The sequence below is a fragment of the Crocuta crocuta genome, unplaced genomic scaffold (genome assembly GCF_008692635.1).
Source record: "Crocuta crocuta isolate KB4526 unplaced genomic scaffold, BGI_CrCroc_1.0 scaffold698, whole genome shotgun sequence".
Lineage (NCBI taxonomy): Eukaryota > Metazoa > Chordata > Mammalia > Carnivora > Hyaenidae > Crocuta > Crocuta crocuta.
The window spans coordinates 1,475,959-1,495,389 of NW_027530855.1; the positions used below are offsets into that span (position 1 = coordinate 1,475,959).

General features: G+C 54.3%; 1 protein-coding gene across 1 annotated transcript in view; it reads right to left on the reverse strand.

Moving 5' to 3' along the window:
- The window catches only part of ADGRA2 (adhesion G protein-coupled receptor A2), a 40,478-nt gene that overhangs the window by 20,740 nt on the left and 307 nt on the right, over window positions 1-19,431 (reverse strand). The window contains 4 exon segments of the mRNA XM_077769524.1: window positions 7,297-7,368; window positions 10,251-10,263; window positions 11,129-11,156; window positions 13,955-13,971. Coding sequence (XP_077625650.1) covers window positions 7,297-7,368; window positions 10,251-10,263; window positions 11,129-11,156; window positions 13,955-13,971 — 130 coding nt within the window.

The window sequence follows — 19,431 nt, forward strand, 5'->3', positions numbered from 1 at the left end:
CCCCCACCCCGCCTGCCCCACTGATGCTCTGCAGATGGGAGCAAGGCGGCCACTCCGGCCCCAGCCCCTTCCTGCCCTGGATTTCCTGCAGCCCAGAACCACGCAGGGGCCCCCCGAGAGGGGAGCTTCCCCCCTGCCTCACACCCACAGAGTGCCTTTAAGGGGTGACCAAGGCAGCCTTTCCAGCGCCCAGGAGGGCCAGTCCTGAGTCTTCTCCTGAGCAGCACAGGCCGGGGACCCGCTCACTGGGCTGAGCTCTGACAGCCTGATGGCATCCTGGTCCCTAAGGCAGGGGACGTGGCTCTGGGACTGTACCCTCCCTAGCAGCAGGAGGAAATGCTATTGTAGAACTTGGATTTTTTTGGGAGGGGGACCACCAAGGTCCCTACAGGCCGCTGCGTCTTGTTTTAGCACATCGTTTTGGAAATCTGATGATGGCTTTGGCCTCCTGCTTCAGAAAACTGCACCACACCCAACATGGTGTACGCTATTGCCCAGGGCTTGTGGAGCCCAGGTTACAACCCCCTGCTCGGAATTGTCTAAATCTGATCCCTTCATTTCTCAGCAGAGGTCAGGGGGATGAACAGATGTCTCTGTGATGTGGAATCTCTCACTTTCTCCTTGCTTCCAAAGAGCTCAGGTCTTGGGGGGGGGGAAGTTGTGGTGAATGGATGGAGCCTCCCCTCCCCAGCCCCCTTTGCCCAACCCAGAGCAGGCTACCTTGACTCTAGGGAAGCTCTGCTCCCAGTACCTATGCCAATTTGGAGGAGAAGGACCTTATGGAAGAAGTCAGGTGTCGGGGGATGGGGGTGGGTAAGGGGTGGGATTTCCGAGAGCAAAGCATACCCTATACCCTTCTTGGGAAAGCTGGAGCTCAGGAAGCTAAATGTGTAAGAATGAGTGTGTGAACATAGGCAATAAAAAAGCAGATTAATCAAGTCGACTTAATAAAAACTTAAAGCTTTTGCTCTCTAAAGGACATCATTAAGAAAGTGAATGATAACCCAGGGAAAGGGAGAAAATATGTATCTGATAAGGGCCTTCTATCTAGAATATATAAAGGGCCCTTCCAACTCAGTAATAAAAAGACAAACCTGCTGAAAAAAATGGGCAAAGGATTCGCATAGACACTTCTCCAAGGAGGAGATACAAATGACCAAATAATGCATGGAAAGATGGTCAGCACCACTAGTCATTAGGGAAATGCAAAGGAAAACCACAATGAGGGGCGCCTGGGTGGCTCAGTCAGTTAAGTGTCTGACTTCGGCTCAGGTCATGATCTCATGGTTCATGAGTTCGAGCCCCACATCGGGCTCTGTGCCGAGAGCTCAGAGCCTGGAGCCTGCTTTGGATTCTGTCTCCCTCTCTCTCTCTCTCTGCCCCTCCCCTGCTTGCACTCTGTTTCCGTCTCTCAAAAATAAATAAAAACATTAAAAAAAAAAAAAACCACGATGGTCACAGCAGCATCATTTGTAAGAAGCCAAGTGGGAACATCCCAAGTGTCCATCAACTGACAATGCATTCGTGCTACACTCACACAACAGAATATTATTAGGCCCTAAAAAGGAATGAACTGCTGATTTATGCTGTAATATGAATAAACCTTGAAAACGTTATGCTAAGTGGAAGAAGTCAGCTATAAAAAGATGACATATTACATGATTCCATTGATATGGAATGTCCAGGATAGGCAAGTCTATAGAGGCAGAGGGCAGATTAGTGGTTGCTTCGGGCTGGGAAATAGGAGGAATGGGGAGTGACTGCTAATGGTTCAAGGTTGCTTTTGCAGATGATGAAAATGCTCTAATATGAGGTCGTGGTGACCGCATGACTGTGTCAATATGCTACCATCACATCGCACACTTTCGGCGGGTGGAATTCACAGTATGTTAATTACATCTCACTAAAGCTGTTAAAGCACCAGTTTGCGCGACAGAGCAAGCACGTGTGCGTGTGAGCGTGTACCGCGTTTGGACAGGGTGGGGCGGCACCAAGTTGGCTCCCTCTGGCCCCCACAGACCTCCCTGCCTGTGGGTTTAGAAACCAAATTATAGGTTCGGAGGCCGCAGAGCAGCTTTCCCTGGGCCCTCCAGGACTTCCAGGGCTCATTGGAAAGTGGGAGGTNGTATGTACACTATGCCAGGCATTGACTACAACAGCAAGCAAGAGGGCTGTCCCCGAACCCATAAGCCTCGCTTCCCAGCCCTCAGCCTCCCAGGTCGACAGCCTCTCTTCTGCATTCTTCCCCAGTATGAGTGGGGATGGGGAAGGGAAGAAGAAGAAGGCGGGGCCAGGCGGCCTTACTCTTGGCCCCGCCCACAGATTAATGGAAACCACCTGGCGGGTGAGCAGTGCTCCACCCCCAGATCCCCCCCACCCCACCTCCCTTGCCATCGTTCCCATGAGCATCTGCTTCTAATGAGTGCCCCAGCACCGCTGCATACCAGCCCCCGGGGCTCATTAATCTCATTAGGCAATGACAAATCATCCTGGGGCTGACCAGGCTCCGCTCACCAGGCCCTCTCCTCCAGGCGTGCACCAGCCTCTGAGGGCTTGTGTCCGCACTGAGCCACCGGCTCGCCTGCATGCCCAGACTCTCCCTTGGCCTCTCCTGGGGGTTGTCTGTCCTGCGGCCCACTTGGTCCCCGTTTTGGGGGCTTCTTTCTGTGACCGTGGCACCCTCGAAGCCAGGGAAGGTCTTCCGGTGGCCTGGTCTCTGTTGAATACGTGTGGTGGGGGGTGTGGGTGGAGATGCAAGGGACCAGACGAAGGGGCCTTCCGTGAGTATTTCTGGCAGGCACGTTTCAGCTACATGACGGTCCACCCAAGGCTGAGGAGCTCTGGGCAAATCCTGTGCAACAAGGGGCTGCCGATATAGCATTTTGCAATTTCATACTCCTCCGAGAAGGGAATAGAATGGCCATTTACTGAAAGCCCTTGCTGTCCCCACAACAACCTGTCCAGGAGTCCCACACTGCCCCCTTTTCCAGGGGAGAAGCCTGAGGCTTGGAGAGGCACCCAGAAAGTAAATGGTAGAGGCAGGACCCAATCCCAGACCTCTCTTACTCCAGAGTGGAGTTCTACGCCCTTCATGACGTGCTCCCTCTCCATCCCAGAAGTCCTTCCTCTGGGCAACAGACAGGCTTGTCCATGCTGGTTGGGATACAGAGGGGAGGGCTCAGAGACAGGGTCTCACACCCTGGACGGCTCTGTACCCTCTGGGCTGGCCATGAACTGCTCTGCTGGACCCCGTTTCAGGTTTTCTTGGCCATCCTGCTTGGCTGATAGAGCCCCATCTCCACTCTCACCCCAGCCTCTCTGGAGCACCTGCCCTCCCCTGAGATCATCTCAGGCACATTCCCACTGGGCTCCCTCTCGGTACCCCTCCCAGCCTCAAGGTTCTGCCACGGGTTAAGCAGGCTGACCTGCTCCCCCCATACGCTTATACTTGACCAATTTTCAAAGGCCACAGGGGCCCTCAGCACAAGGAGGCAATGAAGGCATTTTCTGCAGCCCAGACCTACCATTTCAGTTACTAGGCCGGGGCCCAGCCCTCCCATGGGACTTGCTGCTCACAGGCTGTGGGGTTAGGCCGTCATGGACTCAGCTGCCCAAGCCTGGACGTCTGAGCTTGACAGCACAGAGAGATCAGTGTTTCCTGGCACCAACTGCACGCCAGGCCACGGCATCTCATTTGTGATGAATAGGCCCACAGTCTAGGGGTCATCTGGTCCCCTGGTTCCCAACCCCGGATGAGCATGAGAATCGTCTACATACCTTGTAAAAAATTCCCAGGCCCCTTCCAACCTGATGAACTGGCATCTCTGGGAGTGGGGCAAGGATCTCTCCCCATCCCTGGGACAGTGGGACAGTGGTTTTTGATGACTAAGTTTTGTGTGTCCACATAGCCAGGCTATAGTGCCTTGTACCTTAATCAAGCATGAATGGAGGTGTTGCTGTGAAGGTATTTTGTAGACGTGGCTAAAGTCTACAAATCAGTTGACTCTAAAGGAGATTACCTTTGGCAATATGGGTGGGCCTCATCCAATCAGTTGAAGGGCTTAAGTTTAGCAAAAAAACAGGTTTCCTGGAGAAGAAATGCCATCTGGAGACTAAAGCATTAACTCCTGCCTGACTTTCCAGCCTGCTGGCCTGCCCTGCAGATTTTGGATTTGATAGTACCTACCACAATCACACGAGCCATTTCTTTAAATTAAATCTCTTTATAAAGAATTAAATAAAATAATTTCTTTACACACACACACACACACACACACACACACACACACACACACACACATTTATTGGTTCTATTTCTCTGGAGAAGCTGACTGATGCAGTGATCAGCCGGGCTGGAGATCCTGGGCTCCTCTGGCCCTTGCACTGCCTTTCTATCCTTGAGAAGCATGAGCACCTACTGAACATAGCACACCCCTCTGCCCAGAGGCCTCCTGTCTTCTGGAAAGCCTGGCTGCATCACTGGGCAATTTGATTTTTATCCTTCTCAAGCAGACCTGTTGGTATCACTCACACACACACACACACACCCACACACCCACACACATCGAGGGATCATAGAATTTAAAATCCATAATGTACCTTTCAAATCACCCTGTCTCCCCTTTTATTACAGATGAGGAAGCTGAGGTCCCAGACCTGGCCCCCAGCCCTGCATTGCTCTGACTTCATTTCCTACTACTTCCCATTAACATGTCCCATTAACATGTCCTTTCCATTAACATGTCTAAAGGGGGGGGGCGGGGAGCAGAGAGACAGCGAGACAGGATTTGATGTCAGCTAGGCACTGACAGCATAGCTGTCATAGCCCCCGATGTGGGGCTCCAGCTCACAAACCATGAAATCATGACCTGAACTGAAGTCAGGCACTCAGCTGACTGAGCCACCCAGGTGCCCCAACATGTTCTTCTTCTGTTCCTCAGACCCACCAGGCATACTGTGGACGTAAGACCTTCCCCTCCAGATTCTTCCCTTCCTTAGGTCTTGGGCTCAGTCACCTTGCCCTGACTTTGCTACATAAAATAGCAGCCTCCCCCTCCACCATGGCCTTTTACCCCCTTTACCCTACTTTGTGTTTCTTTGTAATACTTATCAGCTCCTGATATATTTATACATTTATTTGCTATTTTCTGGGTCCCATCAGTTGAGGGGGAAGTTCCATGAGAGCGGGCACTTGGTTTACTGTGCTCACTCCCAATGCCTAGAACAGAGCTTGGCACACGAATGGGGCTCTAGAATGAAGATCTTGGATGATTCCTAACATCCAAGCAGGGCTCACTCTCAGGATTGTGAATTGTCACCCGTCTCCTGCCCCGCGCGCCTGCCATGCCACAATGTGACAGTTAGTCATTCTTCTTTGGCTACTGTCTCATTTTTCTCTGATGGCTTCCCATCGTTTGAAAGCACCTGCCACACAGTGACCCTGAGCCCATGGTGCTGGGGTGATTTGGAAGGAAAGGACTGTCTTTTCTTTATCAGAACGTTTACCCTCATAAGCCTGAAGGTCGAGAAACAGGAGACTTTTACCCAGTGGGTCTTTGATAAAGTGAGAGAGTAAAGATGGAAGGATGTGAGTGGGGCCACGGGAGGCTCAAGGCAGCTCTCGCTCACTCGAGCTAAGAAGGGAGACCAGCTCAGGGTGGTGGTCGGATCTGGTGGAGCAGGGCAAAAGGCTGGAGGCAGCTGTGGTTTGTCATCCTCCCAAAGATCTCTGGAAGGAGCGTGTGGTTTCCTGCCCCTCAGCCCTCTAAGACCAAGCCTGGGCTGAGAGCAGGAATCCGAGCTCCCGCATGCTTAATTGTGTGTGGGAGATAAAAGCTTTCCCTATTTGTTGGTACCCAAGGAGACTTTTAAATAGCAGCCTGGTGGCAGCCCTCTCCCCTTGTCTGGACCACCCGTCTGTGAGCTGCAGAGCAGATGGGAGAGGGACCTGGTCACGGAGCCATGTGCATGCACCACGGTCAACATCCTGGGGCCCCGTCCCACCCCGGCATGCTGCAGATCGGAGAGAACGTACTCTGCCTTTCCACCCCAAACATGGGTTTGTTCCATCCACCCCCACTAACCCAGCCGAGCCCTGGGGCTTTCCTTATGGCCCTGAGGACTTTGGAGGAGAGGTTTTCCCTTCTCCTGTGAAATGGGTTGTGATAGAGATGATCTCATAGGATCGTGGTCATGGTCAACGATCTAAATTCCATGTCATGTAGATACTGCATCCCAATTGCCCTTGAATTTTCCAGCCCTCGCTTCTCAGTGAAGTTGCTCCTTCATTATGGAAACCCCAACCTGCTTAGTTCTAACACAGGTGGCAATGTCATGGTCTCCACTAGACTGTAATCTCTGGCTCTTTGAGAGCAGGCTTCCACCTGATTCTTCTGTATCCTCCAAGCCTGTTAGGTAAAATGGTACTAGACGGGCAGGGGCCCTGTTGAAGGATTGGATTGGGGGTGCCCAGCAGGGTGGGAACAGAGGTAGGAGAGAGGGTGCCGACGGTGCGGAAAGAAGCAAGGATAAGTCTCCAGGAGGGACGGGGGCCCAGGTCGCCTGTGGAAGAGGCAGGACCTAAAGCTGTCATACAGGCTCGGGTCCCTGGAGCAGGTCAGCTGAACAGGGACTTGAGAGAGGGGCTGGTTTAATCCCCTCGTTTGGCAGGTTAAGTGGCTTGCCCTTGACGGAGTCAGGTCCCCAACTCTGGGAAAAAAGTTCTTTCTGGCCAGCAGGGTCCTTGCAGTCCTGAGTCCCAGGCCAGCCTGCCTGGGCCTGCAGGGCCGGCCCCAGCTCCAAACCAGGGCAGTGTGGGTGGGGGCGTTCTGGACGGGATCTGCTTTCCCCACCCTCCGCCCAGGGCGCTAGCCCCTTGGGGCTTTGTCTGTTGATTTGTTTGGGGTGGGGGGAGACAAGGAAAGAGGCCCCAGTCACACTAAATCCTCCTCAGCCCTTTATGCTGGGCCCCCAGCTGGAGGGGGGAGATGGCATCTGGCCAGCTAAGGGGCTCAGCCCTCACAGCTAATTGCTCATTAAAGAGCGTTAATGAACTTCCCTTAGCCCCATCCTTGCCTAAACCAGTGAGGCTGCTTCTCGCTGCTGAAGGAGCTGGTCCCTCATCATACCCTTCACCTGGTGGTCAAGTCCCATGGGTCTGACTCTGGGCCCTTCTGAGGCAGCAGATTCTAGGGTTAAGAAGTCCCTCATCACCCAGTGTTCCTCATCGTGTCTGGAAGGACTTCTTGCCCATGACCATCACCCCCCACCTCTGCCCCACTTTGCCCCAACACTTACAGCTTCTCCAGCAGGGCCAGTCCCAGGAAGGATCCGTTCCGGAGCCCAGTAATCTTGTTGTTGCTCAAGAGCCTGAAGGAACAGGGAGAACACAGACAGGAGAACGTGCTGTTACAAGCCAGAAAGCGTGGGGATGGGGATGCGGTTTCCCTAGCACAGCCGGGCTGCTTTCTGTATCAATGGTGCCCCTAAGGTTTTTCAGGGCAGTAGCCCCGCCCCTGCTCCAGGTGATAGGAAAGAGCCGGGAATGGTGCAGCCAGGCTGGTTAGCCCACTGAGCCCCAAATCTGACATTTCACCTGCCCTGGGGCCCCCCAAGGCCCGGATCTGACTTACGGCTCTGAATACAAGTGGGCGGAGCTACTGTCAAGTTGGGATGGCCCCTTTACATCTTGGAACCACAGACCTGAGGCACAGCGCCCTCCTCCCGCCCTCCAGGGCTCCTTCTCAGGCCTCCAGACCAATATCCGGAGGAGAGTGGTGGGGGATGGCCTGAATTGGGTCAGGGCTCTGGCAGGTTGGACAGGAGGTCCAGCAGGTATGGAAGCAGGCGGGAGGAGCTGCCCTTCCTTGAGGCAACACTCTGTGAGCCGAGGACTTCACAGAAGGGGACTGTTCCCAGCCCTCGAAGGACCCCGGTTCAGAGGGACCAAGTACCCTCGCCTCCCTACGCCTGTCCATGGCCTCGACAGAAAACTGATGGAGCCCTGGGCCTCGACCTTCGCTTCTGTCCATTCTGAGTTCTGTTTATTTATTTATATTTAGACGGGGAGGAGAGTGGCCCCAAGCTACTGACTAAACCCACTCTGCCCACCCACTTAGCCTTTCTCTGCCAGACTCCCTCCCTGGGAGGAGGAAGTTCCAGACCAGCCAAAGGGCTCATCCTTTGAGTTAATTGCTTATTAAAACGCTTTAATGAGCCTCTCAGCCCAAACTCTTGCCTGCTCGGGGCTGAAACAAAGGGTTTCACTTCTTTGCTCTTATTGGTGGACAGGGGAAGTCCACGGGTGCAGGTCTGGAATCTTCTCTTGAGCGGATGGCCTCTGGGATAGACAGTGAAGGAGGTCTTGGGGGGTGGGGGTGGGGACCAGAGCTGCTAGCAGCTGTCAAGAGTTCTGCCCCCAAGCTTGCTGGAAGTGGGTAGGTGAATATATCAAGACAGGTGGTGAGATGGCCCCAGACAGCTGACATTCCAGCTACTCCACCTTCAAGAGGCTTGTGGAGAACAGACAACAGCCAGGATGGAGGCTAGAGTGGAAGGGGGCTCCCTCCCTTCTCTGCTCTCCAGATAGGTCCCTCCAACCCTTCTGGTCCCTACCTAACTGTCCCTCCAACAGAGACAGTTCCTAGCAGGGCCTGAACAGTGACTATATGAAGGGGTTGCGGGGGAGGGGATGTTGGGTTTCCAAAGGGCTCACACACACACACACACACACACACACACACACACACACACCCTTGACATTTCAAAAAGTACATCACAGTTTTCATTATGTGAATGATTAGAACTCACATCAACCCCTTTATTCTCAGTTTATGGATTAGGGTGATTTTAAAACATTTTCTAAAAAGTTTATTTATTTATTTTGAGAGAGAGAGAGCAAGCAGGGAAGGGGCAGAGAGAAGAGAGAGAGAGAGAGAGAGAGAGAGAGAATCCCAAGCAGGCTCCTCACTGTCAGCACAGAGCCTGATGCCAGGCTTGAACGCTCAAACCAGGAGATCATGAACAGAGCTGAAACCAAGAGTCAGACACTTAACTGACGGAGCCACCCAGGTGCCCCTGGTTGATTAGGATGCTTTTGAATCGCATTACACATGGTGGTTATTAATCATAAATAATCTTGTCAGTTCTTAGGGCCTCTAGTAATCTCATTCAGGTCCCGCTGGGGCTGTGGGGGCTCCCTAAGTGGTGACAGTCTCTTGATGATGTGACTTTTAAATCAAAGCCACCTCACCTCATCTCTTCTTCATTCCCTTCATACGCTCAGAGTTTGAGGTTTAGAGGTTGCATTAAATGTCAGAGAAGGTGAGAGAGGACCCCTCAGTGATTTTAGAAGTGTCAGGAAGAATAGTGGAGAAAGGGCATGGGTTTCAACCTCTCCCCGAACCCCAAAGGTCTCCCCCAGGGACTGCCCCTTCCTTGGGTTTGTGGGGAAGGGGATGCTAAGGCTGAGGGTACAGGGGAGGGAGAGGGTATGGAAGGAGAGAGAAACGGGGCTGCCGAATTATCACAAGCCTGTTCATGAAGGGGGAAGCCTGAGAACACTATTTCTCAAACTTGAGCAGAGACCTGTTAAAGGGAGTACAAAATCTCTTACTTCCTGAGAATATGTCTGAGGATTCTAGTTTGAGAAATATTGACTTTAGAAATGAGTATCTTACGCTGTGAAAATACCTTCTAATAATTATCTCAAAATTATCTGCAAAAGAATTTTGTTTAAATATCACTGAACAGAAAATTAAAAAAAAATCCTCCAACTCCCTGAGATTAAACCCTGGGATCCTAATTTGAGAATCCTGTCCAGGCAGGTCTAGAGGTGGCATTGGGGTGCACCCCACATTCTTTGGTCTCATCAGCCTTTAACCCTTGAACACCTTTTTGCATACCCCAAGTTCTTTAACCCAGAGCCGGTCAACAAAAGTACAATGTGAGTTGCGTGCGTAATTTCAAATGTTCCAGTAACCACGTTTTTTCACCGTTTAAAAATTAATTCTAATAATATATTTTATTTAACTCAATGTATTAAAATGTTAGCATTTTGACATGTGATCGATATACGAAATCATTAATGAGACTTTTTCTTTTTTTGGTACTAAGACTTTGGAATCTGGGAGCCTTCTACTGTTGCAGCATATCTCAATTCAGACCAGCCACCTTACAGTTACTCAGGAATCACATGTGGCTGGTGGTTTAACCCTTATCCAGTTTCCTTGTGGGCAGCACCTCCCCAGGACAAAGTCTGGGTTGCTTGAGAGATACTGTGGAAATTGTGTGTGAGAGAGAAAGAGAGAGAGAGAGAGTGGGGGGGGGAGGGGCGGGGAGCAGAGCAAAGGATTGATCAGCCCCAGAGTCTATGGCCCAGAAAAGGAACAACTCATCTCTTGCTGTCCCAACCCTCTCTGGCAGCCCCCACTCCCCGAGGCAGGGGAGAGGTGTGGGGGTCAGCTGCAGCCCACGCTTCCGGCTTGACTAGCCTGGTGCAAATGTGGGCCCAGAAATTCTTGAAATGAGATACTTTTCTTGCAGCAGAGAACGCGTCCCTGATCCCCCCCACCCCCACTCTCTATAAGCCCTTCGCAAAAGGAGGGACACCAGGCAGATGGTGGTTTGCCCTTTTCTCCCCAATGGGCCCCCTCCTTGCCATATTTCTTTCTTTTTTTTTTTAATATTTTTATTTATTTCTAGGAGAGAGAGAGAGAGACAGCGTGAGCAGGGGAGGGTCAGAGAGAGAGGGAGACACAGACTCTGAAACAGGCTCCAGGCTCTGAGCTGGCAGTCAGCACAGAGCCCGACGCGGGGCTCGAACCCACGAACCGCGAGATCATGACCTAAGCGAAAGTCGGACGCTTAACCGACTAAGCCACCCAGGCACCCCTCCTTGCCATATTTCTAGTTCTTGGACAAACTTCCGGCAGATATCCGTACGATCTAAGTCCCCAAATACCCAGAACTGGATCTTTTGGTCCTTACAACCTAGATGGGGCTGAGGGACTTTTGCTTTAGATCCAGACTGTCCAGAGAATGGCTTCCGTCGTGCCTGTTGGTTCAGTTCTCCGGAGGTGTCCCCTGTGGGTCTGGTGGGGTGGAGACGGCAGTGATTTGGGACAGAAACTGCTTGGCATTAGTGATGTCACGGGCGGGTAGGAAGCTGGCAGTTACTAGGGGTCGAAGAAAACTCACACAGCCTCTTCCAACGGGAAGAAGAATGCTCCCACCACACTAGGCTGTCTCAGGGGATGGAAACAGGCAGGGCGGTTCAGCAATCAGGCAGGGAAGGCAGGAGCCTTGGCCCCTGGGTTCAGTCCAGCCTCACAGACACGGTGCCAGTTTGGTCCCATCCTAGCCACCTTGGTCAGATACCTCCTCAGCCTGCACCAGCCCCTCGCCCCGCAGCAGCACAGGGGGCCTTCCAGGTGGGTTTCCTTCCCGACCACGCCAGCCCCGCCTCACAGACCTCTGGCACATCCAACCCAGCCTCTCCAGCCTCCTTCCCCCACTCCCAAGCTACCGCTCCAGCATCGTTACATTTTCACAGGAAGGGGGGCCAGTCCCTGGAGTCCCCTGTACTCTTAACCTAGACTCTGAAATCTGGCCAAGGAGAGGGGGCACATTGAGTCCATTCCAGAACTCTCTCCCGGCTAGGGTCCTATTTTAGGGAAGAGAAGCAAGCGGAGTTACCACGAATGAGGCTGGAGGCCAAGGGAGCGAGTGACTGGCGTCTACAGAGAGGCCCTGTGGCCTTTGGGCAGCCACAGGAACTTGCCAGATCCCGGCCCAACATCAGAGATGACCCTGTAGGGGTCATGTGGGCACCACTCCGCGGGGCATGGGGCCAACACATGCCTGAACCAGACTGTTCTCTCATGTGCAGGAAGAGTCATACATGTCAGCACCCCCCTCCCCCACCGTGCCAGGACCACATGTCTGGACACTTGGGGAATCTATGCTTTCCAGAGAGTCTGAGCCTGGAATTCAGACCATCGCCAAGGCCCTCTGGGCTCAGGACGACCTGTCTCCAACATCTGTTGCTGGCACCTTGGCAGTGTCTTAGGGACACCATCAGGGAGGGGGGGTGTCTCAGGCCCATAGCCAGTCTGAACCATCAAGTGACACCGGACTCCCGGCTCCTGCAGGCACAGTGCCCAAGGCCTCTGAGCACTCCCCGGGCCCACAAAGATGTCTGAAGCCTAAGAAATAATCACTGCCTCTGAAATATAAATGCTACAAAAAGTGAAATTAACATTAACAAACACTTAACTAAATAGCCACCCGACGTCATACTCTGTCGATGAGCGGTAATCGTTATGTTCCACGAAGGATGTGGGCGCGTTGCAGTCTGCCTGATAGGACAATGGGGTCTCCACAAGTGGCACTGCCTCTGGTCCACAGCCCCTACCTTGACACACACCCTTGGACTAAGGCTTCCCTCCTGTGGCTTCCCTTCCCTTCCCTTTGAGGCGGCCCTTCATGTCCATTTCGCCTGATTGCAGCCTGATTGCATGTGGGAGAAGACAGAAAACGCTCCTGAACTTCCTGCCATCCCTTCCCTTGGCTGAAAGCCTGTCCAGGCAGCCCCGAACATCTGATTGGAAGGAGACCCAGGTAGGACCTTGCTCTCTCAGGCTATAGGGGGTTCTGTCTGGATATGGTCTCTGATCTCAGCCTTGATGCTAAAATGTCCACACAAGGGCCTGAGGTCAAGGTCGGGAAAGAAGAGAGTCTTGGAATGGCCCCTATGCATGGGGCCTTCTTGTCTCCTTTTCTCTAACCTACCCTCTCTACAGGGGCACCCCCTCGTGGTCGGGGGCAGGCATGGGTGGACTAACCGGAGAAAAGGTATGACAGGTGTTTGTGGTGGGTGGTACGTGTGCCTTCATGGGGGTCTGGGGGCCCGGGCACCCTAGCTTGCACATAAGGAATCGAGTCTGCTGTAATCACTCACACCTAGCCATTCATTTAGTCTTCAAATCTACACTAACGCCTATTGTGTGCTCAGCCCTGTGTAACACAACCATACTACACACATCGATGAGACATGGTGTCTACAACCCGTTCATGGCAGGGGGAGGGACATGTGTCAGGACGGAATGTTTGTGTGCATGTGTCCACTTGATTTGAGGAAGCTCGGAAGTTACTCCCAGTCCACCTTCAGTGCTTCTCCAAACACAGCCTAAATCTCAGCCTGGGGTAGGGGTGTGGTGGGGCATAGTTTTAGGTGAAGAAAGTAGATTTCTTTTCAAGTACAAATAAACCTGAAAGGATCAATTTGTAATCAGTCATTTTTTTTTAAAGTCCAAGTATAAATTTGTCCTTTAATCTTTCTACCCCAAAAGTTTTCCTTGGGAGCCCTGAGGCCCTGATCCTGTCCTGCTTTGTGAGCCTGTACCCAATCTCCAAGATGAGACTGTAAGGCCCCTGAGGTCAGAGAGCAGGCATTGGCGCCGGGCTGGTCAACAGCAGGCGTTGGCTGAATGAATGGATGGGTATCTGGAGAGGCAGAGCTCCAGGGAAATGTGGGGGTGGTCGATGGACAGGGTTCACGCTGAACCCTGGTTTCCTCCTTTCTCCACTCCCCTCCCCCACCCCTGCCCTGCCCCGCCCCCGANTTACCCACCCCCCCATAGGTCATGCTGAAGCTGTGCTGTGCTTGGTGCAAGAGAGGGGGAGAAAGAGCAGGAAGGATGCTTTGGCGGCCCCTTGCTCTGGGTCCATCTGATTTCAAATACCATGTGCAGAGATTTTGTACAGAGGTCCCCTAAGTACACAGGTATTTGTTAGGCTACTATGTACCCCTTTACCCTGGCTCATGTGTCCATGAAGAGGAAGCTGATGAGTGAGTCTATCTCCTCTGCCTGGTCCCTGGAGACGAGGTCCTGATTTGTCACTATGGAGAGAGACTGAGAGCAGGTACCCTGGGTCTGGCTAGAAGCTGTGTGATCTCGGGCAGGTCAGCCCCTCTCTGGGGGTTTCTGCTCAGTAAAAGAAAGGTCTCGACTGAAGACTCCCACTCCTTATATTTGATGGTTTTTCCCATCTGGATACCGAGTCTCCTGAAGCCTGAAGTCTAAAGTTTCTGCCTCACCACACGGTTCCCAGCAGGCAAAGAGCCCTGGGTGGGTGGGGGCCGCAGCTCTCAGACCTTCCCTTCTCTTTCCAGCTGGGAGATGTCTGGCCCCTCACGTTCAGGCGGCCGCACCTCCCTCCTCAGACTTCTCTCCACCCTGTTCCCTGCCCCTCTGTGACAGATTGGTTCCCCTGCCCCTCACCTGGCCCCATCCATCTTGCACACCCCTCTGCTCCCCCCATCCCGCCGCTCCCCACTCGCAGGGCTGGGGAAGCTGGGTCCTCAGAGGTTGCCTGACTTAGCTACACTCCACAGTTTCTCTGTTCCCCCACCCCCATCACCCAGTCCTAAAAGCAAAGGAATGTTCTGGAGTTTGGGAAGGATGGGGGCCCGCCAGAGGAGGGAGGAAGGGGAGGAGGCAGCTTTGTCCTGTCAGTGTCTGAGCTCTAAATAGAACAGAGCGGCTGGGCTGGGGGAATGAAAATAAACAGCCCCTCCAAGCAGCCCCTTCCTAGCAGTTACCGGACTTTCCTTCTAGTTCCTCAGCCCAGGGCTATTTCCCTCCCCTCTTCTCCCCTGCTCTCTGTCTGGTCCCAGGGAGGAGTGGGGCGGTCTATAGCTCAGGGTTATGAGGGAGTGAGGGGTACTGGTCCAGGCTGTGTGGCTTTGGGGAATGCACCTCCCCTCTCTGGGCTTTGGAGAGGAGAGTCCACTGAATGGAAGGGCAGGGATCAACTCAGAGGTGGTTGGAACTTTCTCTCCCTCAGGAAAGGGTTCTTATCCCAATGATTCTCATGCGGCATAAACTTGGAAACTCTCTCCCTTTCAAAACATGACCCCCAATTTAAGGGTCAATTTATGGTCAGGTTCAAATTACACTGGTTTGCCTGTGCCTTTGGGGTAAATTCTCAGACTCACCCCCACGACTAGGGATTGACCACCACCCCGTCCCCCCAGCACAGAAGGATGATCCATGGTAGTCAGTGGGAAGGGGCCTCCTTGGGGATCAGGAGTAGCTGGGTTCATGCACATGTTCTGAATAGTTCAGGCCAAATTACCCATTCTGGGTCCTGGAGCCACTGGGCTGCTGAATTATAGGGGTTGTCTTGGGAGCTCAGTGCGGTGGCCTCTCCAGTCTCATCAGCGAAATGAGGACTCAACCAGCAAACCCCCAGAGGGCTCTGGTCTCTGCCCAGTGCTTGCCCTGAGATGGGAGCAGGGACCCTCACGTCCTTCACGGGAGACCTAAGGGCAAGAGTCTCCAAAGACCTGCTTCTCCGGCAGGTAGCTGGAGAGTCAGAGGGGAGCTTGGATTTCTTCTGGGCCCCTCATTTCAGACAGGCGGGGTCAGGAGCCCACATGGGCTTAGTGGGGCTGAGACCCTGCGGCTGAGACCCCTGAGACCCCGCATGGGGAGGGGAAGGTAGTGTGCTGGGGTCTTCCAGCTTCCTCCCACCTTCAGCCCCCAGCCTCTTCCCTCTTTTCTTTCCTTCTTTCCCTCTGCTCTCTCTCCCCCTCCCCCTCCTCTCCCTCACAAAAGCTCTCTGTACACAGCCACTTCCTCTGGCTGCTGTCTCTGAGCCCAGACCTTATGAGAACCATATGGGGGAAAGAGGGTGGAAGAGAAGGGGGTGGGGAAGCTGGCAAGGGCCCGCCCCTCCAGCCAGCATCTTTCACTCCCCTTAGGCTCTGTGCGCGGCCGGTGGCACACTCTGCCCCAGACTCTCCTAACTGGATCTTGGTGGCCCGGGTGGGGGACACTGAGGGCGAGGGCCCAGTCCAGAGCTGGGGCTTCAGAGGGAGATCTGTGTTCGAGAACCATGTTCCTGAGGCTGTGGGAACTCATAGGAAGGGGACTCCCCTTTTCCCATGCTGCTCCAAAGACCACCAAACCCACAGCAAAAGGACCCAGCCACCATTAGGTGCATCTGAATGGCAAATGTCCCTTCTCTCCCGTGCGGGCTGCTGATGTGGTGGGCAACCCCCTGCCACAGAAACGGGAGGCGGAGCGGAGGGGGTCTGTGGGTCCTGGGAGAATCCAGAGTGGCCAGTCCCGCGCCTGCCCCCTTCCCACCCAGCCATGGAATGTTCCCAGGTCAAAAGGGCCTAGGTTCTGCTGGGAAGGATCTGGGTATTTTTTTAAAGCAGCTTTTGGGTTCATTGGGTCCCAAATCCAGCCAGGTGAGCAGTGAGTCCCTCACCTGAGAGGAATGTAGGAGGAGTCAGCCAGCTAATTCTGGCCTCAGTTTACTCAGCCTGTAAGATGGAGACCCAGGGGCTGGATTTGTGGATCTGTAAGGGCCTTTTCAGTGCATGCAGATGGTCTAGGAATTTATGACGTTGGCTGCAATCCTCTGAGGGGCTGCTCAGATGTCTTACAAGGTCCTCGCAGGAGACTTCCTTCTGGAGTTATCTATTATCAGTGCTTTCCTAGAATTCCTCACCTCCCTGGCCCTCACTCTCACTCTCAGGGCTGCGAAGCAGAAGGCAGGCCCATCAGCTGCTGCCCAGGAATGAGTGGGGGGTTCATAGCGCTCTTCATCTCCCTCCCACACCCAGGCTCTCCCTAAAACAAGTCCCCCCCCCCCCCATGAGACCTTCCCCCTGTGGGGAGAGCCATAAAGTCTTCTGCTCTGGACAGGAGCCTCGGTGCCCACGGCTGTCCTGCGGACTGAGCTGAGGGGTGGGACAGATGGATCGGGAAGGAAGCCAAGAGTCCTGCTTTCCTGGAAAACTGTGCATGAAAATCCATTAGAAGGGAAAAAAGCAGTCCACAAAAACAGAAGGCAGAAGATATTAGGGTGGAGGTGGAAGGGTTTTCCGTGAGGTAGACAGGACTGTGCACGGAATTGCCTCAGAATTGCCTGCAAGCTTTCTCTGAGCAGAGACAGGAGGCTCCTTGCAGACAGGCACCTGATCTAGCACTTTCTTTGCCTGAATAATCCCAGCATTGGTGTCTACCAGGCTTCCCAAGGGGGAGGGGGTCCCCGGGTCCCCTGAGCAGGGTGAGGTGTGAGGGGGACTGGGACCTGGTGGCCCATTCTGGAGGGAAACAGGGGAGGAGGGAGGTAAAGTCATGTTGCAAAAATTGCACCAGGTGACAGGCAAAAAGGTGAGAGGAAACAAAAATTGCAAGGAGGAGGCACTTGGGAGGGTGTGGAGAAGGTTTCCAAGCTTAGTCTCTTGCTTTGCTGCCAGGCTGAAGCCCCTTCCTGGCGCTTGTCTCTTGTCTTCCCTCAAGGGGCATGCTGGGAAGGGATGGGTACACCGGAGGGGCTGAGCCCTGAAAAGACAATCCCTGCCCAGCAATCAGGATCAGGATTATGTGGGGCCTGGAGGCAGAGCCTAAGAAATGTGTCCATGGCTGTCACACTCCAGGCTGATGGGCTGGTGGGCTCTCAGGGGCTTCTAGGAGCTGCCCTGGCATCACTGTGGGGACATCCAGCCAGGCTCAGGGGCGGTTCCTGTGGAAGCTAGGTCCGTGGCCTGGGACAAAGAAGAGGCCCTTCCTCTGGGGATGGTTTGGGACAGGAAGGTGAGCTAGCAGTCATGTTCACTGCCACCCTGTCACAATATATTCTCACCGAGAGCTGGCTGTACTCACTCCCTGGAGTGGCGTCGATAGGAATTAGCTATGGCTGGAAAGCATTAGTTACCAAATCATTCTAAGATGTACTGCAAAACCACCTTTTAATGTTCCCCCCCCCCCTTTCTGCCTTTGGTATGATTAGGATTCCCCAATCCCAACAAGCAGACATGCAGAGGGATGGTGTCCCACATATGTGTGTGAGCACAGCCACAAGGTCAAGCGCACACACACACACACACACACACACACACACACAGCCCTCTCTTGAACTGCCCAGCGGGGACTTACACAGACACCCGCCCCACCATTCCACACAGCAAGCATTTTTCTCCTCCAGAGCTGAGTGGGCTGGGGAATGCCCAGGCCTGTCTGGACCCTTCAACACCAGTGGACAATCAAAGAGACCAGGAATGAGCAGTCAGGGCTGCCTTCTCAGGCCATGGCCATATCCCAGAGCTGCTGAGATGTGGGAGCCAGCAACACATTGCCTCCACTCCCCCTAATGCACGCGCGCGTGCACACACACACACACACACACACACACACCAGCTGGGGAAAATGCAGGCCAGGCAGCCAACGTCAGAGGCTGACCAGTCGTGTCCTGTCAGGAAGCCGGCAGCCTCTGAACTCACCCAACCAGAGGCATTACTGTATTGTTCTGGACACAATCAGGATAGACCGTGAGCCAGTCCCAACTCTGGGCAAGGGGCGGCGGGGAAGCCGTTGCCACTGGGGTCAGGAAGACAGGAAAGGAGAAGCACATGCAGGTTGGGTCCGGGACAGGAAAGGCATGGGCCGCATCTAGGGCCGGACCCTCCACTCCACGGCGTGCGTGGAGCTGGGAGCACGTGGTCAGGGCAGGAAGTCGCCACGGCGGGTCAGGGTCGCTAATTCCCCTGAGGTTGTGGGGGCTTCAGGCCCCCATCAGGGAGGCTTGGGATCCGGTCGTGGGTGGTGTGCGTGGTTCGAGCCGCGCTCGTAGCCAGCAAAGTGAGGGCTCAGTAGGGCCCTGGCTGAGAAAGGAAACGGGATGACGGAAAGAGGCTGGGAGGCAGCCGCCTTCCCCTCAGCCAGGGTTCTTTCTTCGCAGTCTTGGAGCGAAGAAGTCAATCGATTAACAGCTACAGCTCGTGTTATACTCAGGGGAGGTAAAGAGGAGGGTGGGATGCAGGAGCCGGCGCACAGCTCACTTCACCGACGCCCGCGGAGGGAGAGGGGCCCGAGAGCGACGGGGACGCCGGGGTCTCAGGCCAGAAGTGCCGCAATCCCAAGGACAGATTTTCCGAGCCCTCCCTCCCGCCTGCCTTGCGGAGACAGGGCTGGAAGAGGGGCTGGCAGGCTCGGGGGTGGGGGTGGGGGTGTCCCCTCACTGGAGGAGCCAGGCCCGCGGGGTGAACCCGGGAAATTCCTCCAGCCCGGCCGGGGACGCGTCCGCCGAGGTGACGACCACAGCCACCTCCTGGGCCGCGGGCGTCGATCTTTCCTGAGGCTTCCCCCAGCCCTCCCACCTCAGGTCACCGAAGTCTGCAACACCACCAGCCCAGACTGGAAAGTCGAGGGGCGTGGGCGTCCCGCCAGCGCGCATTCCCTTCACCTGTACAGGTGAGTGGGCGCCCGCGGTCCCTCTCTCTGGGGCGCAGCCGCCCCCCGAAGTCCCCTCCTCACTCCACACCCCGGAGCCCCAATCCTTCCCGTACTTCTTCTCCAAGCCTCCCTTCTCGGCGCCTGGACGCAGGCCTGTCCTAACGTCTGAAGTGGCGGC